This window comes from Aquarana catesbeiana, linkage group LG13, assembly GCF_042186555.1.
Source record: "Aquarana catesbeiana isolate 2022-GZ linkage group LG13, ASM4218655v1, whole genome shotgun sequence".
NCBI lineage: Eukaryota > Metazoa > Chordata > Amphibia > Anura > Ranidae > Aquarana > Aquarana catesbeiana.
Genome location: NC_133336.1, coordinates 61,603,912 through 61,629,848, shown reverse-complemented (window position 1 = coordinate 61,629,848; position 25,937 = coordinate 61,603,912). Strand labels below are relative to the sequence as shown.

General features: G+C 43.7%; 1 protein-coding gene across 2 annotated transcripts in view; it reads right to left on the bottom strand.

The window, feature by feature from the left end:
* KCNH5 (potassium voltage-gated channel subfamily H member 5) overlaps positions 1-25,937 on the bottom strand; it is a 550,163-nt gene that overhangs the window by 325,984 nt on the left and 198,242 nt on the right. For both annotated transcript variants that reach the window (XM_073610317.1, XM_073610318.1), the window contains one exon: positions 19,409-19,524. In XM_073610317.1, coding sequence (XP_073466418.1) covers positions 19,409-19,524 — 116 coding nt within the window. The remainder of the gene's footprint in view (positions 1-19,408; positions 19,525-25,937) is intronic.

Below are 25,937 nucleotides of genomic sequence, written 5' to 3'. Positions count from 1 at the left end.
GGATGCAACCCATTCTCATTATGATCCTTGATAATGCATGTTCATGACTCCATCTGTAGTACATATTTATATGAATTACCAAAACTTGAAGCTTTATGCTAGGTGACAACTCTGACACAGCATGTCATAGCTATCAGTACTGGCAGTGGGCGTAGATACAACATGGTTCCCCTGGCTCCTGGATTGGTTGGGCAGTGTACAACTGAAAGCCAGTGATAGAAAGCAGAAGGCAGCCTCGGTCTAATATAGAGATCGGACTTCAATCCACCCAAACCATGACGTGTACAGAGTTGTTTATCTCAATATACATTTGTAGCCAGGGGTTTGCTACTACAGTTATCATAGTTGAAGAGTTTGTTGTTGTTTGAAAATGAGTTTGGCTCCCCCTAGTGTCTGCTGGACTCTGTTAGGATTGTTTCCTTACTCTTTGAGAATAATGCAGCAAAGCATTGTGAGAGATGTAGTCTGGAGGAGGAAGTGACTCTGTTAGATGGATCAGCCCTGGACTACAGGACAGACAATGCAAAGCGCGAACTGCCTGCTGGGAGGAGTGATAAAAGGAGAGGCGTGGCCTGTATTTCAGGCTCTCTGGACGCCATTTAACACCTGCCAGCAGGAGGTCTGTGTGTGTCCAGGAGTGAGAGACTGCGGCCTATACAGTGGAGAGCCGGATTGCCTGCCTCTGAGGAATCTTGGAGGACAGCCCTGCTATTCTAGCAAGTGGATCGGCCTGCACTTCAGAGCAACTGGAAGCCACCTGCACTTCAGTCCATCGGGAGTTGCAGCACTGTTACGTACCTAAAGGGTGAGCCCGAATTGCAGAGGATGGCCTCTCCTACGCCTCCGACTCGAGGGCCCCTGGTAGTGGTGACAGGGGTGCAGGAGTGTGGAGTGGTATGAGTGCCTGGCAGGATCAACAGCAGAAGGATCAGATGGCCGACACAGCTGATGGGATGGATCAGTAGACAGGAACTGCCGACTGGACAACTCAGCAGACAGGACAGCAGACTGGATGGATTAGGCAGACAGGTGAGCAGCCTGGATGGCTTAGCAGACAGGCCCAGCAGACTGGATGATCAGCAGACAGGTGAACAGCCTGGATGGCTCAGCAGACAGGCCCAGCAGACTGGATGATCAGCAGACAGGTGAACAGCCTGGATGGCTCAGCAGACAGGCCCAGCAGACTGGATGATCAGCAGACAGGCCCAGCAGGCTGGATGGATCAGCAGACAAGCTCAGCAGACTGGATGGGAGTCCAGGATCGTCAGACAGGCCGGGTCGGTAAGTAGGCTGGCAGCAGAGGTACAAAAGGAGCAGGCAGAGGGATCGTCAAACAAGCCAAGGATCAGGTACAGGCAGATAACAGGAATAGTCTCAAAGCAAGCCGGGTCAAAACAGGAGCAGATATCAGGTTTTCAGGGAACACATACACAGAGCTGCAGAGCAAACAGCAATGATGCAAGTGCCAGACAGGTTTAAATAACCCGCCAGACACTAACGAGTGCATGTGCGCGTGCGCATAGACGCCCGCAATCGTGCACCGATGGGTCTAATCTGCCTGTTACTGGCAGGATCTTCATGACATTGCCCCCCCCCCCCAAGGGGCAGCCTCCGGATGCCCATCCGAGCCAATTTTTCAGGATGGGACCTTTTGAAGGATTGAACCAGACTCTCAGCGTGGATGCTTTCTTCAGGTTCCCATGAATTCTCCTCGGGCCCATAGCCCTTCCATTTGATCAGGAATTGAGTTTGATTGTTTCTCCTCCTGCAATCCACTATTGCTTCTACCTCTAACTCCTCTTCCCCATCTACTAACACAGGATCATGAGGGTCAGAGAAAGGGAATAGCAACAGAGGGTTTTAATAGTGTTACGTGGAAAACAGGATGAATTTTAAGTGACTCAGGAAGTTCCAACTCGTAAGCCACTTCATTGATTTTCCTCTTCACAGGAAATGGGCCTATGAATTTAGGACCCAGTTTTTTCGAAGGGCATGCCATCTTCAGGTTCAGTGTAGACAACCAAACTAGATTACCGGGTGCCAGTAACAGTTCTCCACGTTTCTTTTTATCAAAAACTTCTTTATTGTGTTCCTGTGTCCTGGCCATAGTTTCTTGCAAGAGCTGATTGTTGAGAGAAAAAAAATTAATTGTTTCATGAACTGCTGGTACAGGACATTCTGGGATGGAGCTGGGCAGGAATGATGGATGGAAGCCATAATTGGCAAAAAATGGGGTTTGTTTTGTAGCAGAGTGTGTAGAATTGTTGTAGGCGAATTCAGCCAGCGGAAGCAAAGAGATCCAGTCATCTTGAGTAAATGAAGAAAAGCAGTGGAGGTATTGTTCGAGGGTTTGGTTGGTCCTCTCTGTTTGCCCATTTGTCTGGGGGTGATAAGCGGAAGAGAAAGATAGCTCGACCTTCAAAGCTTTGCATAAGGACCTCCAGAATCGGGAAGTAAATTGTACCCCCCCGATCTGAGACAATGTTGGCCGGCACTCCATGGAGTCTGATGATTTCTCTGATGAATACCTGTGCAGTCTCAGAAGCAGAGGGAGTGCCTTTCATAGGGATAAAGTGTGCCATTTTTGACAACCAGTCTACCACCACAAAGATGGTGGTATGGTCCTCTGCTGGGGGTAACTCCACAATGAAGTCTATGGATAACATCTTCCAGGGTCTATCCGGAACAGGCAGTGGTCTCAATAATCCCTAGGCCTTGGCTCTACTGCTCTTGTTCCTAATGCAAGTGACACAGGATTCCACAAACTTCTTGCAGTCTCTGCCTACCTTAGGCCACCAGAAGGTACGTTGTACCAAATCAGTGGTTTTAGTTATGCCACAAATGTCCAGCTAGTACGTGATCGTGACAGAGTTCTAATATAGGGACTCGTACGCTTTCAGGTGCAAAAATCTTGTCCCTGTACCAGAACAACCCATCTTTTGCTCGTAGTTCCGATTTGGCGGGGGGCGTCCACCCCAGAGTAGCCTGTTTGATCCGGGAGAGCAAATCTTCCTGCAGCAGAAGAAAATTCCCTGGAGAAAGAATGGTATCGGGGGAAGTAATTTCTTTGGATTTGTGAAACATTCTGGATAGGGCGTCAGGTTTTGTATTCTTAGAGCCTGGCCAGTAAGTAACATGAAAAGAGAACCTGGAGAAAAACAACGCCCATCTGGCTTCAACCTCTTTGCCAAACCTCAAGTACTCTAAGTTCTTATGATCAGTGAAGATCAAGATTGGGTGAGTTGCTCCTTCAAGTAAGTACCGCCATTCTTCAAGTGCCGATTTGATTGCCAGCAGTTCCCGATCCCCCACATCGTAATTCCTTTCGGCAGCCGAAAGTTTGCGGGAGAAGAAGGCTACCGGGTGGAGCAGTGCCTTGGTTCCTTGGCATTGGGAGAGTACTGCTCCAACAGCAATCTCAGAAGCATCTACCTCAAGTACAAATGGCAGGGCGGAATCAGGGTGTTTTAGAACGGAGGCAGATATAAACAATTCTTTGAGAGATTCAAAGGCAACTTGAGCTTCTGGGGTCCAATGGAAGCGAACCCCCAGTTTGGTTAATTGGGTAATAGGGGCAATGATGGCAGAAAACCCCTTAATGAATTTCCGGTAGAAATTAGCGAATCCAACGAAACATTGGGTTCCTTTTTTGTCAACAGGAACTGGCCAGTCAAGTATTGCAGCGATCTTCTGCGGATCCATCTTGATACCTTCTATGGAGATGATTAATCCCAGGAATGGTATACTCTCTTGTTCAAATTCACATTTTTCTGACTTCGCGTACAGGCCACGCTGTCGAAGTCGTGTCAAAACACACCTGACGTGTCTGCGATGAGCATCTAGGGAGGAAGAAAAGATTAGAATATCGTCTAAGTAGACGATGACAAACAGATTTAAATAATCCCAGAAAACATTGTTAATAAAATACTGGAACGTGGCAGGAGCGTTACATAACCCGAAGGGCATTACTAGGTACTCAAAGTGCCCAAAACGGGTGCGGAACGCCGTTTTCCACTCATCTCCTTCCCTGATGCGGACCAAGTTATAGGCTCCTCGAAGATCAAGTTTAGTAAAGATAGTAGCCGTTCCCAGTCTCTGTAATAACTCGGGGACTAAGGGAAGGGGGTACCTGTTCTTGACGGTAATTTTATTTAGCTCACGGTAGTCTATGCAAGGCCGAAGTGTGTGATCCTTCTTCTCTACAAAAAAGATACCCGCACCTGCTGGGGAAGTGGATGGACGAATGAAACCCTTCTTTAAGTTTTCATTGATATAGTCCTTAAGGGCCACCTGTTCTAACTCGGTTAACGGGAAGATTCTTCCAAAGGGAATTTCGGCCCCTGGAAGGAGCTCGATAGGGCAATCATAAGCCCGATGGGGAGGTAGAGTTTCTGCTCCTTTCTTGCTGAAAACGTCAATGAAGTCATGGTAGGCTTTCGGGACAGTTTGGCATAGCTAAGCTTCAGTGTCCAGACATAGCAAAGGAAAGGGCCCATGGGGGTCCTTTGAGGCACAGAATTGCTGGCAATAAGGAGAGGAAAAGGTGACCTCCCCTGTGGCCCAGTTGACACCAGGATTGTGGGCTTGAAGCCAAGCCATTCCAAGAATTACAGGAAACAGAGGTGAGGAGATAATGTCCATACGAAGCAGTTCGTGGTGGGCACCGGCAATGGTGACTGGCAGGGGAAGTCTCTTGGATAACCGGCCCAGATTTAATAGTGGACCCATCAGCCAGGTGAATGGACAGTCTTTGGGTCCTAGGAAGCAGAGGAATCTGATGTCTTGTTGCAAAAGATGAGTCCATAAAGCAGCTGCAGGCTCCTGAATCAATAATGGCAGGCACTGACAGAGTCTTTCCTGGAAGCTGCAAAGAGATAGAGAGGGCAAGATGAGAAGTGGTCTGGATTCCGGTAAGCACATGTTCAGGAGATTTTCAGAAACACTTACGAAGTTTAGTAGGGCAATTCTTGACATAGTGACCGGGTTCCCCGCAGTAGAGACATAGATTATTTGCCCGGCGACGTTGGCGCTCTTCCATAGTAAGAGAAGGGCCAAGCACCCCCAACTGCATGGGTTTCCAAAGTGTCCGTTGTAGAAGTGGACTGAGAGGTAGGGGCCGGGTGCAGGTGACTAGGCACTCTAGGTAACATCCAAGTTGGTCGGGAAAATCCAGTTGCTTTTTCCGACCTACATTCCCTCAGCCGCCGGTCAATCTGTATGGCAAGATTGATTAATGCGTCTAGGGTCTGGGGCACACCAACTCGGGCTAGCTTGTCCTTCAAGGGGTCAGACAGTCCCATGCGAAACTGGTAACGGAGTGCAGCGTCATTCCAGTCAGTGTCTGCACTCCACCGCCGAAATTCAGCCACATAATCTTCCGCCGCCCGGCGCCCTTGCTGAAGGGCGTGCAGTGTGGCTTCAGCAGTTGCAGAAAGCTGAGGGTCTTCATACAGTTGAACCATGGTATTGAAGAAGGTGGTAAGGTTGGTCATCACATCAGCTTTCTGTTCCAGGAGATGATGGGCCCAGGTTTGAGGTTCACTCGAAAGTAAAGAGATGACAAAGCCCACCTTGGTGGCTTCCAAGGAGAAGGTACGTGGCTGGAGGGCGAAGTACAGTTCACAGGAATTGCGAAACTCCCTGAATTTGCTACGTTCCCCAGCAAATTTTTCGGGTGTGGGGACACGTGGTTCGAGCGGAAGCATCACCACCGTAGGAGAGGATGCAGTGCCTGTAGAAGAGGTAGAGGCTTGAGGGGTTCCTTGAATTCCAGTGGGAGAAGACAGTACTTGGACCCGTTCCTCCTGAAGGATTTTGACAGCCTGGGTCAGGCCTGCTAAGTGCAAACAAAGTTCCTGCATAGGAGAGGTTCCCTACTCGGGCTCAGACATGCCTGTTTGCTACTGTTACGTACCTAAAGGGTGAGCCCGAATTGCAGAGGATGGCCTCTCCTACACCTCCGACTCGAGGGCCCCTGGTAGTGGTGACAGGGGTGTAGGAGTGGGGAGTGGTATGAGTGCCTGGCAGGATCAACAGCAGAAGGATCAGATGGCCGGCACAGCTGACGGCATGGATCAGTAGACAGGAACTGCAGACTGGACAACTCAGCAGACAGGACAGCAGACTGGATGGATCAGGCAGACAGGTGAGCAGCCTGGATGGCTCAGCAGACAGGCCCAGCAGACTGGATGATCAGCAGACAGGTGAACAGCCTGGATGGCTCAGCAGACAGGCCCAGCAGACTGGATGATCAGCAGACAGGCCCAGCAGGCTGGATGGATCAGCAGACAAGCTCAGCAGACTGGATGGGAGTCCAGGATCGTCAGACAGGCCAGGTCGGTAAGCAGGCTGGCAGCAGAGGTACAAAAGGAGCAGGCAGAGGGATCGTCAAACAAGCCATGGATCAGGTACAGGCAGATAACAGGAATAGTCTCAAAGCAAGCCGGGTCAAAACAGGAGCAGATATCAGGTTTTCAGGGAACACATACACAGAGCTGCAGAGCAAACAGCAATGATGCAAGTGCCAGACAGGTTTAAATAACCCGCAAGACACTAACGAGTGCATGTGCGCGTGCGCATAGACGCCCGCAATCATGCACCGATGGGTCTAATCTGCCTGTTACTGGCAGGATCTTCATGACAAGCACGGCATGGTGGTGCCATCTTCACCAGACGGAAACACCAGGAGGGGATTCCGGATGGAGCTTCACAGCCATTGGAGTTTATTGAGGTGAGAGGGTACCTGCCCATTGTAGTAGAGATTACAGTATTGCTGAGTGAGTTCTTTCTACAGACTGTTGGTGAGACTTGTAGTTCCACGGAGGTGAATCTACTTCTTCTTAGGCATCATACAGCTGGACTTTGGGGGCCTTGTCTTTCTCCCCTGCACGGTAAGGTCAGTACTGTATTGCACTCACATGTAAAGAGGTATCTACAAGTGGTGATATTTCTTCAGTTAAGCAATCATCAGCACACCTTTTGTTCTACAGTCATTTCTTTCCTTTTGTCTCTGTGGATTACAAATTACAACAATATACTGCAATTTAACCATCAGGCTAGCTGGAGTTTAAAAAACTTTCACCATCTTCTTCTTTTACTAAGAATTATTGCTCTGCTCACAAGTTGATCTCTGAATCATAGCGGGGGGGGGGGGGGGCATTTGTGTATGTGCTTAATTTTACACTGTGGTACTGAATGTAATGATTATATACTGCATTTTGGTCTGCGTGTTGAGGCCTCAGTGGGAAGGTATTTAATATGTTTTGAAGCTATTGAGTACCTATCCTTCTGTGCACCTTTTCATATATACCCCTTCAGGTGATTATAAGGTTATATGTTCTTTATATGTGCATTAAGTGATAATTGTTGTCAATCATGTTCATTCATTGCTTTTCATTGTGTTCCATTACTTATCTCAGTAAACCTTTCTGAGTGGTTCAGTGATATCGTGTGAATTTCTTATTGCTAATGCCACATTGCAGAATGGAACCCAAGGTGTCAGAGGTAAAAGAGGACCTGTAGAGTCAGAGTAGCCAGTGGGGTATAGAGTCAATCAGCAGCACCCCATGAGGGTACCGCTACACATTTTTTATTAGCTGTGTGACATGGGGGATCGTTTAGCTTTAGATGCATTTTTGTGCAGTGAGTCCACATCAAACAGGCATTTATAGTTAAGGGCCTGGTAGCCGACGTTTATTAAACAGAAAAACAAAACAAAAGTCCACTCAGGAATCCCACGCAGAGGTTTAAACATCATTCAGACATAACTGAAAATGCTAGCCCAACTGGTTACTCTTCAGCAGCACTGCTGCTATAGATACTGGTCTCTCAAACCACCAGCTCTTCCAGGCCCACAGTCTTGGAAGCACACAGCTTTGGGCTCTTTAAATGCACATAGCTTCAGGCTCTTCAAAGCACACAGCTTCTGGCTCCTTGGATGCACACAGCGTCTATCCTCACACAGAGATTCTCTCAATAGCAGCCACTGCTCCAACTCCACCTTCCTCCACCTACTGCTCTCACCAACCCTTTGTTATATGGGCTGTGTGCACCTGGGCACACACCCTGCTGGCTATCCTCAAGTTCCGGACACAGGGTTGGAGATCCTGTCCCACCCGAGACTCCTAGGGATCTCCAAATTACATAGTGCCATCCGGCAGTAGCAAAATCTGGAGAAAACTGCCAGAGCAGTTTTCTCCATTTTGAATCTACCCTCTGGAGTCTTGCAATCCGCAGATATGCAAACTCTGTGTCCCTTTTATATCCAATTTTATAAGGACAGAGCCTCACTCTGCCACAGCGGTTAGAAGAGCCCAAAAACTGCTGCAATGTGAAGGTCTAAACAGGTTGCAGATATGGGAAATAGGTACCTGCATTTATGCTCACATATCTTTCAGAGCACTGCAAGAGTCCTGAATCTGGACTCTGCAAATCTCAATCAGCTCCCATGGTCAAAGACCTCCTCTCCTGCTTCCCATGTTTCACTACTGGTCAGTAACGCCACTAATCATAATGCAAGGCAAGCTCTAAACTACAGGAACTAACCTGTATAGTGGAGCCCCTCTGGCGTTATAGAAGGGAGACCTATCATTGCAGAGCATGTTCAAGTAAACTCTATATGCCAGATTTCCATAACATCTTGTAGTGCTTGGACTTGATGCTTGATCTCATGACCTGAAATATTGTAGTGCTTGTAATTCAATGATCAGATGTTGAAGAAATCTCCAATAGCCTGGTACTGTCCATCTTAAATTCAATTGTAAGGAAACTGATAACATACAGTTTTGGCCTCTGAACATAGTACAAACACTCCTAAATCGCTCAGTTCTCAGTCCTCCGTGAGCAGAGAGCTGGTGACTGTCAGTGATCCATAAACGTACAGCCAAACGAGTTTTGGCTGTACTTCTCCCTTAATACAAACGTAATATATTAACTACTTGCAATGTACTGTGGACGGGCGGTCCGCAAGTAGTTAATATATCACATTCATATTAAGTTAGTACCAGTACGATGCAGCCCGTCTCTTGCAAAGCAGAGATAAGAAACAAGGAGATTATTGGTAAAAAAGCAGCACACATTGCACACATTAACACTTGTTAGGCACACAGTTAACCCTTTGATTGCCCAAGATGTTAACCCTTTCCTAGCCAGTGTTATTAGTACAGTGACAGTGTACAGTACTATCACTAATCACTGTATTAGTTTCACTTGTGATGTCAGTGGCAGCTTACCAGTTCCATCCCAGTGTCAGATTGCCTGCCACACTATCACAGTCCCACTAAAAGTCACTGATTACCACTATTAGTAGTATATAAATAAATAAAAAAATTACAGTATATATGCTATAGTTTGTAGACACTATAACTTTCACGCAAACCAAAATACACAGTTATTGGGATTTTTTTTTACCAAAGACATGTAGCAGAATACAATTTGGCCTACATTCATGAAGAAATGTTATTTTTCTTATTTTTATATTGCATATATTTAATAGTAGCAAGTAACAAGTATTGTTTTTTTTTTTCAACATTTTCTGTATTTTTCATTTAACCGCTTGCCGACCAGCTACCGCAGTTATACTGCAGCAGGTTGGCTCGGCTGTGCGAATCACCCGTAGGTGCACGTCAGGCTCATACACAGCTTTCTGTGGGCGCACACTGATTGGCTAGCAGGGAAGCCAATCAGCTGGCTGCCCATGATCGTTCGGGGGTCTGCCTGTGTAAACAATACAGATCTCCATTGTGTCAGGGGATGACACAGAGATCCTGTCTTTCTGCTATGCAGGAAGATGGATCTGTGTATTGTCCCAGGCAGCCCATCCCCCATACAGTTAGTAAACACACCCAGGGAACACATTTAACCCCTTGATCACCCCTGATGTTAACCCCTTCCCTGCCAGCGCCATTAGTACAATGTCAGTGCATATTTTTAGCACTGATCACTGTAATATTGTCACTCGTTCCCAAAAAAGTGTCAAAAATGTCAGTTAGGTGTCCGATCTGTCCGCCACAATGTCGCAGTGCCACTAAAAATCGCAGATCACCGCCATTACTAGTAAAAAAAAATAATAAAAATGCCATAAATCTATCCCCTATTTTGTAGAAGCTATAACTTTTGCGCAAACCAATCAATATACGCTTATTCTTTTTTTTTTTACCAAAAAAATGTAGTAGAATACAAATTGGCCTAAATTGATGACGAAATCCGATTATTGGGTATGCTTTATAGCAGAAAATACAATTTATTTATTTTTTTCAAAATTGTCTGTCTTTTTTTGTTTATAGCGCAAAAAATTAAAACCACAGAGGTGATCAAATACCACCAAAAGAAAGCTCTATTTGTGGGAAAAAAGGACATCAATTTTAATTGGGTACAACGTCGCACAACTGCGCAATTGTCAGCTAAAGTAACGCAGCGCCGTATCGCAAAAAATGTCTTGGTCAGGAAGAGGGGTAAATGCTTCCGGGGCTGAAGTGGTTAAATGATAAAAAATAAAAAACCCAGCTCTATTTGTGTGAAAAAAAATATATAAATTTTGTTTGGGTACAGTGTTTCATGACCACACAATAGCTAGTTAAAGTAGTGCAGTGCTATATAGCAAAAAATGGTCTGCCCATGAAGGGGGTAAAACCTTCCGGAGCTGAGGTATATACAGCACTTTAAAAAAAACAAAAAAAAAACACAGCCACTTTGCAGAAAGAATAAAAAAAAAGACACCTAATTATACTGAATGCCTGGTTTGAAACTAAAAGTCCTTTCTTGTAGTAGGACTGCACCAACACTGCGAGGGCTAACTGCTTGTTTATTTTTTGGGGGAACGGGAGAAGTAGTTTTACTTACCTGAACTTTCACCCCCACGTGCTCGTCTGCGCAGCTAGACCTTTCCCTGCAGCTTATTCTCCTCTGCAGTTCTGCGGTCTAAGGTTATTTGTTCTACAAGAGAAGACTTTTCGTTTTCCCAGAGTTCAGCTTTAGGAGGCACAATTATTTGCTTGCAAATGAGGTGAAACAAATGTCAATGTAAAAAAGAGAGAGAGACAAATAATTCCACAGTAGCGCACTAAATTAATCTACAAATTTCCTAAATATTAACATTATTGCACATGCTAATATTAAGGAGATTTGTAAATTAAATTAGTGCGCTACTGTGGAATTATTTCTCTCTCTCTTTTTTACATTGACATTTGTTTCACCTCATTTGCAAGTTTATTGAATATTAAGTGATAGCAACAAACAGGTGTTTTTCATAAGCGCAGTGCACACACATATAATTATTTGCTTATTGCCAAACCCTCTAGTTATAAAACTTCTGATAAGCTCATTAACAATGTTATATTTGAATATCTAAAAAAAACACTGAAATGAGAAACTATACAAAGATTCGTGCTTAGAGTGAATTTCTTTCCAACTGTGAACTTCTATTTAGTGTTCTATTTATACTGCGGTTCCTAGTTCCTGTCTAAGAACAGACATCACAAAATGCCTACTTTGACCTTTATTGTCCAGAAAAGCTTCTTTTTTGCTCCCACTTTGAGACAGGGGTCTGTCCATTTCTGATTTTAGTTGCCAATCTCTGTTGGTGGCCACCTTGATGGCTACTTTGGGAGTCCTACTGGACAAGGAGATGGCAGTTGGCGAATACAAATAATAGTAGGGGTCAGGAGATATTGGGCTGGATGTTTACTTTTAAATGTTTAAATGGTGTACAAGTTTATTTTGTGGCAAAACTGTTAACCTCCCTGGCGGTATGATTATTTCGGATTTTAGGTGCTGAAAGCGGTACAATTATTTTGCATGGAAATTTGGCGTTTTATATTGTAGGTCTGTAAATCTTAACAATAACACACTTAAATCTGTCCAAACCAGAGTCTAGTAGATATCCCGGGTATGATAAAGTTTGAAACACAAAAACATAAATTATAATATAATAAATAAAAATAAATAATTAAAAAAAAAAAAAAGTAATAAAATTAATTTCCCCACAATTCACTATCGCTCAATTCTGCAAGTGTTCTAATTTACTATTGCTGTTTTCTAGCTGGTCTAAAGCCACTTTTGACGTAAAGGGACACTTTTTGGTTGCTATGGACAATCTCCAGTTTCCAGGCAGAAAGAACAGTGTATATCATGTAAAACTGCATGCAGGGCATGGGACAAAGCACTGGGGACAAAAGGGATGTGAAATCATTTCATACAGTACTGTAATCTGTAAGATTACAGTACTGTATGTGTTATGATTTTTACTTTTTTTTAATTTTGCCGCCAGGCTCCGCCCCCGTGCGTTGCGCCGCTCGCAGGGAACGGAGCCTGGCACGGAGAGGCTTCGGAGGAGGACGGAGCCCTCGGACACTGCGGGTGACATCGCAGGATCCCGGGGACAAGGTAAGTAACGCAATGCGATCCCGAGTGTGGCTCGGGGTTACCGCTAATGGGACTGAATTTTAACCCCGAGCCACACTCGGGAAAACCGCCAGGGAGGTTAAATTATGTTGAGAAACAGGTTTTTGACTTCGCTAAGCCACATCCACCTATACATATGAAAAAATGTTTGCAGGCTGAAATAGCTCAAGCACCGCCTATATGGAGTAAAAACAAAAGAAAACAAAGGCGCAACCATTTAAGTGTATCTATGTGTTAAATGAACACTAAAAACAATTAAAATTGCACTCACAGGATGGAAGAGAAATTGGGCATATCATCAATCACAGTCTGTACATCTGTTCCAGAGGGCCAATAGTCCAGGGGTGGCTTGGTAAACTCTGTATATCCCAATGCAACAGGAAGGGACCGTGGCTACATGATGGTAGGAATGGCAGGCAGATCCATCATTGACTGAGTACAGCCGATGTGTCTCCTGTGATGGAAGGTAGCTGTGTGGATCAGAGCGGCTCCACTGGGCAACTCCCCCATCCTGGTTTTTCCTATATTGAATTCAGTCACATCCTCTCCCTTTCAATATGGAGGAGTTCTACCCTTCCTTTCTCATTGTATAAATAGCTAAACATCCTCCTGTGCCCCTTCCTGGTTTGACAAAGGAGCCGATTTACTCCGAAACATTACCAGGCCACGACTTCTGTCACGTGTCCACACCAACACTGGCTTGCGTTCCAGCCTGGTTACGATTTCTCCCTTAGACTTTCCTGCTCGTCTGTCAGCTTAGTGGAGCCACTCTGATTCACACGCAGCCACACAGCCACCCTCCATCACAGGTGACACAGCGGCTGATCCCAGATGCAGATTCCCTATGGGATCACTTTTATACGCAGCGGGAGAGGTGCCCCCGGCGCCTCCTGGTGGTTTTCTAAGCCTACTGGAGCCGTTGGTAAGCCCGGAACTGATCTGGGTGCAGGCGATGGCTAGGCAGGAAGTCGAGTGAGGGCAAGATAACCCCCACTCAGCTCTATGTCTTGGAGGACCGCAGCAACGTCTGATGTCATTTCCTGTTCTCGGGCAGACAGAAAGGATTTATTTTTTTCAAAAGCAAAATGTCTTTTTTTTTTTTTTTTTTTTGCTTTAGGTAAATGAGAGATCTGGGGTCCTTTTAAACCCATAGCTCTAAAAAAAAAAGGACCTGTCATGCTTATTTCTATTATAAGGGACGTTTACAAAAAAAATAATTAAAGGGACAGTGTAAAAATTTAACCACTTCAATACCAGGCACTTAGACACCTTCCCGCCCAGGCCAATTTTTTAGCTTTCAGCGCTGTCGCAATTTGAATGACAATTGCGCGGTCATGCTACACTGTACCCAAACAAATTTTTTATCATTTTGTTCCCACAAATAAAGCTTTCTTTTGGTGGTATTTGATCACCTCTGCGGTTTTTATTTTTTGCGCAACAAATAAAAAAAGACCGAAGATTTTGAAAAAAAACACGTTTTTCTTTGTTTCTGTAAAAATTTTTTGTAAATAAGTACGTTTTCTTCTTCAATGACGGGCACTGATATGGCTGCACTGACGGGCACTGATATGGCGGCACTGATGGGCACCAATGAGGTGGCACTGAGGTGGCACTGATGGACACTGATGATGGGCACTGATAGGCGGCACTGGTATGCGGCACTGATGGGCACTCATAGGCGGCACTGATGGGCACTCATAGGTGGCATTGATTGTTACTTATGGGTGGCACTGATGGGTACTTATGGGTGGCACTGATAGGTGGCACTGATGGGCACTGATAGGTGGGCACTGATGGGCACAGATTGGCACTGACAGGTGGCACTGATGGGCACTGACAGGTGGCACTGATAAAACTGATTGGTGGCATTGCTGGGCAGAACTGAAACATAATGGTGCCAATCAGTGCCCATTTGTGGGCACTGATAGGCACAGATTGGGCACATGTGGATGGCCATGGGGTACATACCTGGCCATCCACATGTTGCCCCTTCCCTGGTGGTCCTAGTGGCGATCCCTGGTGGTCCTGGGTGGGCATCTGAGGGGGGGGGCTGCGCTGATAAACAATCAGCGCAGACCCCCCCCTGTCAGGAGAGCTGCCGATCGGCTCTCCTCTACTCGCGTCTGTCAGACGCGAGTGAGGAAAAGCTGATCAACGGCTCTTCCTATTGACATCATGATCTCTTTACCAAGATCTGTGGAGCGGTGTGTCAGACTGACACACCGCTCCACCGATCGCTGCGATGCGCGCCCCCGCGGCGCTCACCGGCATGTTATCCTGCTGGACGTCATATGACGCCCAGTCAGGATAACTGAACCACTGCCCAGCCGTCATCTGCTATGGGCCGGACGGGAAGTGATTAAAGTAAAATATATATATAAAAAAAAAAAAAAAGCAACCCATCCCTCCAAGTTCGCGTGCAGAAGTGAACGCATACGCATAAGTCGCACCCGCATATGTAAATGGTGTTCAAACCACACATGTGAAGTATCGCTGCAATTGTTAGAGTGAGAGCAATAATTCTAGCACAAGACCTCCTCTGTAATTTGAAACAGGTGACCTGTAAAACCCACTGTAAATTTTTTTAAAGCGTCGTAGTTTGTCACCATTCCACGAACGTGCGCAATTTTAAAGCATGACATGTTAGGCATCTATTTATTTCATCTTTCACAGTATACAAAAAATTGGGCCAACTTTAGTTTTGTTTTGGTTTTTTTTTTCATTAAAGTGTATTTTTTCTAAAAAATTGCGTTTGAAAGACCGCTGCGCAAATACAGGGTGATATAAAACTTTGCAAGGACCGCCGTTTTATTTTCTAGGGTCTCTTCTAAAAATAAAGAAATATATATATATATACACACACATATATATATATATATATGCATACACAATGTTTGGGGGTTCTAAGTAATTTTCTAGCAAAAAATACAGATTTTTACTTGTAAACAACAAATGTCAGAAATAGGCCTGGTAGACTTATGGGTAAGGGGATAATAGCATACAGCAGACACTTTGCTGGATTTTGGCAGCTATCCACATCCATAAAGACATAGATTTTAACGCATAGAGGGTAAATTGGAGTCATTACAAAGTTGAATAATTATTTGTACGAATTAACTTCTTAAACTTATGTATTGTGCGCAGTGCAGGGTGTTCATATTTTTTTAATTGTTAAAGGAGATCTGAAGACACAGCTATATGTACAGACAGCAGTCGTACCTTTGGGGTGTCCTCTCAGTGAGTATAAGTTCACATTAATACCTTTCACATATACAGGTAGGGTTCAACAAAGTGAAAAACATCAAACATTCAGTCAAACATTTCCCACTGGCACCCTTGATACATCAAAAACCCATAGAAGAATGTGGAAACAATATCATTAACGCAACACAGATATGAAAGTTATTCGATACGGTAAGAGAGAATGTGAAAACCACTACAAAAAGACTTTCATGTATATTAAATAAAATACGTATTCAAGGAATGCGTTAATACTTTATTGTATAAAACAGAGGAGCCAGTAAAAAAATCAGTTCATGATATACAGACATTGCACTTACATTACAGCTTGTGTTACTTCTAGTAGGATCAGTATGATGGCTTCTTGCTCAACAGAGAAAGGAAGTTTTGATTGCTGGGTTCCTGAAATTTTCTGGGTTTTTGAATATTTTCAAATATTTTATTTTGCCTAATTATGGCATGAATGGTTTGTGGATGTGAGGTAGACAAAGTGGTTGAAATATGAACAAAGCATATCCCTCTATAGTGTGTACTCAACCCAAGCCAAAGCTCAAAGTGTAATTTCTTTCTGCTGCCCGCTTCCTCTGCTATCTGCATAAGTCATTTCTGACAGGTTTTCCCGACACCAAGAAAAAAAAGGTGATGGGAGGAAGCTCCAGCACACAGCCTGTGATTGAGAGCTGCAGCTATGTTCCTGTGTGCTGTGTGAAGGGGCACTGCAGATTGTAACTTCCGCTCTCCCCCCTTCTTTTTGAAAGCTCAGACAAGCTATATAAAATCTGGACTTTGAACAGCTGTAGAGATGAGAAGACTGCAGATAAGCAGGTATAACTTATATGATCAGCTACTGTCAAGAGGGTCCCGCTACACACTGATAAAGGGCATACCCATGCAGAAATAAGATTTCTCAATTTTCCAAAGCTTCAGATTAGGTGCAAAATTATCAAACAGAATCAGCATAACACTTTTACGCTATAGGTGTCTATGTTGTGCTGATATTTTCTTTAGAATTTCCTTCTTGTTCCTTGATATAGAATCAATATAATTAATATACAACACATCCCTTCAACAGAAGCCAATCAAACATTTGAAAATTCTTGAAAGGGGACTGCCACACTCATCAGAACTCGGCTGGTCCCTGCTGAACCAGCAAAATTTCTATCAGTGTATGGTAAGCTTTAGGAACCTATTTAAAGCAGAAGTAAACCCATCCATAAAACAGTTTCATTTCCGGCACGTGCCAGAAATGTAACACTACCATTGGTTGTGCTCTCAACCAATCTGTTAAGCCATCCAATGGCTGGTGTCTAAACTGATCACATGTGCAGCATCATGGCAGTTGTAGATTAAACAGAGGCAAAGATGGCAGCTTCCTTGGCTAAAAACCATAGGGGGGGTTACTTACAGTCTAAAGTGGAGCTATACTCACCTTCACTCCAGCGATGTAGCATCTTGGAACTCCCTGCTGGCCGCTGACATCTAAGGGGGGATGGCTATTGGGGCTCAATCAACGGCCATCTTCAATGGTCAGATTGAGATGACATCACTCTGCATACGCGTGGGAGTTCAGTCAGCTTCAGCATTGCCAAATTAATACAATGAGCTGTGCGTGCGCCGTTCACTACACAGGGGAACACGGGCAGGTAAGTAACTTTAATGCAGATGAGACATAGCATGGCTCTTCTTCATTAAAAATCCTGCCTGTTCATCCAATTTTTTTCCATAAATTTCCACTTTAATGCAGTGCTTTGTTTTACAAAAACTGAGCCAGCCATCTGTTCCTGATGCCCACCTACCGCGTTTTAGAAGTTGTCACAGATTTATTGGAAGTTGTCATCTTGCTTGTTCTTGTATTGTTGTTGCCCTTGTTGGGGTAATCAGATGCCTGACCAGCACTAATAGTGAAGAAAGGTGCTTAAAAGAGAAGTAAAGGTTTTTTTTAATCATACTTACCTGTCTGGATGCAGCATCCGTTCACTGGAGCGCTGGGCTGTGGAGGGGGTGGGATCGGCCGGCTCTGGCTTTCTGAGCCAGGTGACGGTCCAGGCATGTGGGCGGATCCAGACCATATGGTCGCAATCTTTCCCAAGCCTGGACCAGCTCTGTGACTTCAGCCTGCTGTCTGCTAAAAATGGGTCACAGGAGTGTAGAACGGACTGCACTTCTGTGATCCACAGGAGAAGTACAGCCAAAAGAGAATTGGCTGTATTTCTCCTTTAAAGCGAAAACTAAAGTTTATAGATCGTTTCCTCATTCCCCTCACCCCCAACCCCATTTCTCCCTTTTTTTCCCCCCAGCACTTACAGCCTACTGACCCTTCTCCCACAGTCTTCGAGGTCACAGACACACCAGTTTGGGATACGTTTTCACCCACCACTGGCATACCGCAGCAGGTCAGTTACGGAACTCATTTTCTGTTAATATGTATTATTTTTAAAAAGTATCTTTTTAATGCATTTTAGATTACACCACTTTTTAGGGAAACTTCTTTTATTCATGCCAATATTCTGCTTCTCCTTCCCTTCGGCTCTTTTTATCAGTTTTTATTAATTGTTAAATAAAATGCAAAATATGTATACTGTATGCTTGTTAAATACAGCTCTACTCCTTTATACAGTGTTCTGATATATAGGACATATACATGAGTTTTTATCTTTTAACCTTTACTGTTTTTTTGTACATCATGCTATATACATATATGTTTCTGTATGTTTTTATCTTGGATAGCCCTGAAGAAGGAGTCTTTGTTCCCCTGAAACACATTAGCAAAACATAATAAAGCCACTTTCAATAAAACAACTACCTATTTACCTTTATTTCGCTTCTAACTGGATATCGGGCGCTCCTTTTACTTACCTTAACAAGTACTTATGGAAATGATCTTAAGGCCATACCAAGAGGTAGCAGCCCAAGCCCCTCAAAAGGGCTCACCGCCACTCTTCTGTCAAGTTGGCTGGATTTATCGGCAGCGAACTCCCCCAACCGGCCTTCATCATCACCCACTCATAGACCCTCAACTGAGAGAGCCAGTCCAGCGCGTTCTCCAACCTTATAGAGCTATCATTTCAGTAATGAGACATTCATTAGATCCCTCATGCCGTGTTGACATCTTCTCAGCTTTTTCGGGGTGCTGTGAAATGAGTTTTAATTCTGGCACCACTGTGGTGCCCGGAGAATGATCACTGAGCTGCTCAGTGTATATTCAAAAGAAGATTGCAATCAGGCAGGTAAGTTTGTTTAGCAGAAGAGACAGAATGTTTTTTCTGCAATAAAAAGCCTGCCTGCTTCTGTAGGTATAGTTCCACTTTAAGCTAGAATTGAGATTATTCAGATGCTCCAAGTATACCTGTAAAAAGCCTTTCCAAAAATGTATTAGTTTCCTGGCCCTTATCTGAGTAAGGCTATGGTTACTATATAATATCTAAATACGCATTTCTCAGAACTACAAAATCTTAAATAGAAAAATTAATATACCCCAAATAATGAAAACAAATAAATGACCCCACTTAAAGTTCTTCGACTTACATGCTGCTTATGTCTACTGATGCTGGGGGGGGGTTGTGGGTTCAACATCTAGATCACCGCAGCCACTGGGCAAGAATCTGAAACAACCATGTCAGCTTACTTACGATATTGTTAACACAATGCCTCTTCCCTTAGACCTCTATTAATAGGGCACCCAGCAGAGCGAAAAAATATTTTCCTATTTCTCCTTTGCATGTCCCATGTCATATATTGTTTGATTTAAATAAAATCAAGAGCCTCTCACCTCTGCTAATCTGGAATGTTTGTGGACCACTTCTGTTTTGTTCATAGGAGTCAGCTGCTGTAGAACACTGCGGCTGTTTGTTAAAGCTCGAGTTAACCGGGCAAATTTTGTCCATCCTGCAGAAAAAGTGAAAACAAAGACAAAAAGTACAAGCTTTTTCAAAATGACTAAAACCTTTGTAAATAACTACAAAGTTCATCTGTTACTCAAGCAGGGAACAAACCACCTTTAACCTGGTGAATCCATTGTTCAGCTCTACCTCAAACACCCAAGACAGCCACTTCGTCCCCAAGGCTTTACCCAGCAGAGTCAAAGAATAATTCACCTAATTTTCCATTCATTGGTTCAAAGTCTCATTATGTATAGTGGCCAGACTGTTTCTTAGCCACTGCAGCCCTAGCCTTGGAGAGTCTCCTGAGGCTATGATGTCCTGTTGCATTGGGCTCAGATATACGTTTAGGCACAGTAGGACTGTGCCTATAGACCAGGGGTCGGCAACCCGTCGAACCCTGGCAGGTGACGAGTAGATTGCGTGCCTTGGTTACCGACCTCAGAACCTGTAGAGGAGGGGCTGCAAGGGAGGTATTTAGTGGAACCGATCGACTGTATTTTCCTCCCTGCAGCAGTTGAATGTCTGCTTTACCTCCTCTCCCTCCTACCGGCATTTAGCAGCTGCAGGGAGGAAAATACAGCCAATTAGTTCCACTAATTTCCGCTCTCACCGCCCTTCCTCTCCAGGCTCCTCTTATTACTTCTGTTGCCCCACTTCCCTGTGTACTCCCTTGCACAACACCCCCATCACACCCGCATGCTGGATTTCCTCTCTCCCGCTGACTGCTGCGGGGGATCTTTTCAGGAAGGAGAGGGGGGCGGGGAGCTGTGTTTACTATGCTTCAGTTTGTGAAGGAACAGGAAGACACTCAGCAAAAAACACTTCCCATTCATTCACTGTCCAGTGCAGCAGAGGCTGCAGAGAAAGGGACTGGGGAATCTCTGTCTTCAGTCCCTTTCTCTATCTCAAACATGAGATTATCAGGGGTCTGTTATAACCCCTGATATTTCACCAAATCACCCCCAACGGGGTTTCTAATAATTGTAAAAAAAGAAATAAATAATATTGTAAAAAAAAAAATTAAATAAAAATAATTTTTAAAAAACCCAAAAAACTACTGACACCGTCCACTGCCCTACTGTCACCAACCTCTGCCTTACTGACACCAATCGGCTGTTCTACTGACACCATCCATTGCACTAATGGCACCATTCACTGCCCTACTGACACTGCCCACAAACCGTCCACTGCCCTGACACTGTCCACTGCTTTAGTGACTGAAATTGTTCACCTTTAAGGTAGGCCAAGTTTATATTTTTAAAGTGACATTTGTTTTATTATATTTTTCTAAGTTTTCATTACTATTTAGTTAGGTCTGGCTAGTTAATATATTTCTATCACAGTGATCTTTGATCTATTTCATGTTGTTCAGGTAGATCTCTACCTCTCACAGGCTGCCTATCGCTGCTATAGATGGCAGAGCAGAAGAAGTGGCTTTTCCCTGCAGAGCTATCAGATTTATCGAATAGTCCATAGAAATACAGTCATCTCCTATAAGCATATTTACACAATGTCACACTATCCTAAGCTGGGTTAGAACCAGTAAAACAAAGAAATGTTCTTTGTGGAAGGGTTGTTCCTAGAGGGGTGCTGCTTTGGGCACCAAAGGCCAAGTACCTACAGGATCCAGTTAAGGAAATTAAACTGTGAGTCTTAACTAAGGTTAGCCACTTGAATGCCAGGGTGAAGGGGCACAGAAGACAGCTGAGAGAGGCAGGACTATAAATCCAGCCCTTGCCTCTTTATATGAGTATGTAGATCAGGTCTGCTAATCAGAAAAGAAAAAAAAGGAAAACGTTCAAAAGTTATCAGAGTATTTGTTCCAGATGAGCTATTCAATGAATATAATGTGTTCGTATGGAATGTACATGTAATATAAAGCCTATGACTTTAAAATGGAATATACTGTACAGCAAGTTCATAAAGGTCAGTGATGGCAAACCTATGGCACGTGTGCCATAGCTGGCACACAGAGCCCTCTCTGTGGGCACTTGAGCCAAGTCACCGGATCGCTACCCGTATTACATTACCTCTAGACAGGCCATCTGTGATTGAGACAGACACGGGTGGATTGAAAACCCTGGAGTGTGCAGTTCAGTGATAGCAGATAAAGGGTGATCCTCGGCCATGTTCTCCGGCCAGGAGTTTCGCTACAGCTGATCCCAATCACCACACTCAGCTGACGGCTATCACCAGCTCTATAAAATGGGTGGGCAGGGAGGAAGGGGCAGTGCTGTGCTCGGTGGAGAGTGTACGCTGGTAACGGCTCTACGGTGTACAGAGATTTACCATGTAAGTGAATTTAGTTCTATAAAAACCTTTACTTATACCTACTTTGTTATCTCAATATACTTATTATCTTTATCTGTATCTCCTAGACAGGAAGATATCAGGCATATCCTTTCATCTGTTGGCTGACCTAATACTGACTGAAGTGGATCTGTGGGTTCACCCAGCCTTTACCTCTTATGCTTTTGGTCTTGGCCTCATTACATCGAGCCACATACCCTTATTTCCACACTGCAAGGCACCCATTGTGCAGGCCACATCCACTCTGCCTCCCCCTCTGTGTTTGGCGGTGATCAGCTCAGGAAAATGTGAAAGAAAATGTGTTTTTTCCTTTGCTATGCTCACTGATCAGATGATCATTCAATCTCTGTGTAAAACGATTCAATTTAATTGCATTACTGTACTGACATTCAACTATGTTTATATTATAGAACAAGAATGCTATAGATGACACAAAGCCTTTGAAGAAGGACAATTAGTCTGAAACATGTAAGGCGTCATTCTATACAGCCACCTGCACTGACCTGCTGCTGGTTCACAGGGCAGTTATTATGCTTGCAATTCTGTACAATATCATTGACTTTAATATTTTCTATTGTATAATTACCTTTTGTATTAATAAAGAAAACTTTTAAATATTTTCTGGTCTGTCCTCAAAAATCCTGAGGGGTATGCTGTGCCCTGAGCACTAGGCCTTCTTTGTTTGTTAGTTCTATAATCTGATACTGGATGGGTCGGTGTAGTCTGAACAGTACTGGGTGTCACTGCTGCCCATGGAGGATGGGGATTGCTGGGGGCTCATAGGGAGAAACACACAGGTGAGAGGGGAGGGTGGGGACTCCTAGAGGGGCCATTACTGTAGCGAACCAAGTGTGATCTCCTCCTGGGGATCAAACATATGGTGAGGTAAGCAGTGTTCTGTGCCCCCCTCCTCTGCATGCAGGCACATGACCTCTGACACGCTGCTGTGTACACCTGTTGTATTTCAGGCACTTGGGTAAAAAAAAGGTTCGCCACCACTGATATTGGTGTTATAGTCAGCCCAGATAGCAAGCAATTGAGCTGCAAGTTTGAAAATGACTTGCTAAACTATTGCTAGACTCTGCAGGCTTCACAGGTTTGTTGTACAATTGCAGAAAGTCTGCATTGCATGATTCCAGATCAACTTTCTTTGCAAACATTCTGCAAGTCTGCTGCAAGTTCTGGTTCAGTTATGTTGTGCAATAGTCATCCCACCACAGGGGGCACTGTGGCTGAATTTTCATGCTGTAGACTTTCAGAGCTCTTGCTTTAGACTTACCACTGCAACTTTGCTCTTGTTAGAGACTTGCCACGCAATTTGTTACAAATTGGAAAAGTGTCAACAAGAACTTGTGCTTCAAGTGCTCTGCAAGTGTACAACTTGCCAGTGAAAATGTGGAGCAAGTTAGCAGACTTACAATTCAACACCACCATACATTTGTGGCAAGTTATCTTTGATATCTGGGTGTCCACAGGTGTTTGTCAATATAGTGCATCCTAATACTATAAATGCCTATTTTTTGAATATTGGAACCAAGCATGCAGGGAGACTAGAGAAGTTATTTCCCATAGTAACATGTTTTTGTTCTCTATGAAACAAACAAGGAATTTGGTTTGTTACAATAGACAGCAACTCTACAGACAGCACTGAACAATTAACATAGTAAATGACTCAGAGATAGAGAATTGAAATAACACCTCAAATGACCTGTGTTACAAAACGAACAGGATTTATACCCAACATCTGCTTGGGATTCGAGCTTACAAAAGCTTAATTTCTGCAAAGGTTAAAAAAAGTGCTTGTGTTTTAGGTCAAAGAATGTAAGGCCCAGAACAAGTACAGTGCCTTGAAAAAGTATTCACACCCCTTGAAATTTTCCACATTTTGACAATGTTACAACCAAAAACGTAAATGTATTTTATTGGGATTTTATGTAATAGATCAACACAAAGTGGCACATAATTGTGAAGTGGAAGGAAAATGATAAATGGCTTTCCAATTTTTTTTACAAATAAATGTGTGAAAAGTGTGGCGTGCATTTGTATTCAGCCCCCTCAGTCAATACTTTGTAGAACCACCTTTCGCTGCAATTACAGCTGCAAGTCTTTTTTGGTTATGTCTCTACCAGCTTTGCACATCTAGAGAGGGACATTTTTGCTCATTCTTCTTTGCAAAATAGCTCAAGCTCTGTCAGTTTGGATCGAGAGCGTATGTGAATAGCAATTTTCAAGTCTTCCCATTTAAGTCTTTCAAGATTCCCAATTGGATTTAGGTCTGGACTTTGACTGGGCCATTCTAGTAAATTAATATGCTTTGATATCAACCATTCCATTGTAGCTTTGGCTGTATATTTAGGGATGTTGTCCTGCTGGAAGGTGAACCCCCCCCCAATATCCAGTCTTTTGCAGATTCCAACCGGTTTTCTTCTAAGATTGCCCTGTATTTGACTCCATCCATCTTCCTATCAACTCTGACCAGCTTCCCTGCACCTGCTGAAGAAAAGCAGCATCCTGCCACCGCCATGTTTCACAGTGGGGATGGTGTGTTCAGGGTGATGTGCAGTGTTACTTTTCCGCCACACATAGCGTTTTGCTTTTAGGCCGAAAGTTCAATTTTGGTCTCATTTGACCAGAGCACCTTCTTCCACATGTTTGCTGTCCCCCTCACATGGCTTCTCACAAACTGAAAATGGGACTTCTTATGGCTTTCCTTCACCAATGGCTTTCTTCTTGCCACTCTTCCATAAATGCCAGATTTGTGGAGTGCATGACTGATAGTTGTCCCTTTGACAGATTCTCCCATCTGAGCTGTGGATCTCTGCAGCTTCTTCAGAGTTACCATGGGCCTCTTGGCTACTTCTCTGATTAATGCTCTCCTTGCCCGGCCTGTCAGTTTAGGTGGACGGCCATGTCATGGTAGGTTTGCAGTTGTGCCATACTCTTTCCTTTTTCTGATGATGGATTGAACAGTGCTCCGTGAGATGTTCAAAGGTTGGGATCTTTTTTTATAACCTAATCCTGCTTTAAACTTCTCCACATCTTTACCCCTGACCTGTCTGGTGTGTTCCTTGGCCTTCATGATGCCGTTTGTTCACTAAGGTTCTGGTCAGGGCTTCACAGAACAGCTGTATTTATACCGACATTAAATTACACACAGGTGGACTCTATTTACTAATTAGATGACTTCTGAAGGCAATTGGATTTTAGTTAGGGGTATCAGAATATAGGGGGCTGAATACAAATGCACGCACACTTTTCACATATTTATTAGTAAAAAATGTTGAAAACCATTTATCATTTTCCTTCCACGTCACAATTATGTGCCACTTTGTGTTGCTCTATTACATAAAATCCCAATAAAATACATTTACGTTTTTGGTTGTAACATGATAAATTGTGGAAAATGTCTAGGGGTATGAATACTTTTTCAAGGCACTGTACAAAACAGTTTTTCTGTCTTTCGAATTATACATTTCTTTAAACCAATCCAATAAATAACCAATTAAGGATTGCCTGTGCCAGTACAGAAGCTGGGTTCTTGCCAATTAAACAGCTTGTCTTGTTAATGATACAAAATGAAAAATAAAACAAAATAAAATCTGGAATCTCAGATATTAATTTGTAACAGCTGATTAAAATGTTAAATATTGCACTAGTCTTCTGAAAACCGTTACTAATTTCCATGGTGTATATTGGACGTAGAACAAACCAAAAAATTAAAATTAAAATTACTGGGTTTTACTCTAATTTGGTTATCTTATTTTATGTTGTTATTAAATGACACTTAAGTGGTGGTATAATAAAAAGTTATAGGGAAATTATTACTTACAGGATTAGTTTACCTTTGCCTATGCAGGTAAGAGGCATCTGTAGATAAATACTAACTGTGCAGCTTTGACTAGTTGGATGATGCCCTTGCTATAGGTGTAGGCCATTTACCTACCTTCCCAAGCCTGGAAAAACTCCCAGAGATAGCACCATCACCTTCTTGCCTTGTTGCCAAGATGTTGCTAAGACACTCCCAGCCATTACTACCCACCCCTGCCATCACAGGAATGAGCTCTCAAACCCCTGCACTTGTGTAGTCCGCTATCTCTTCCATTACAG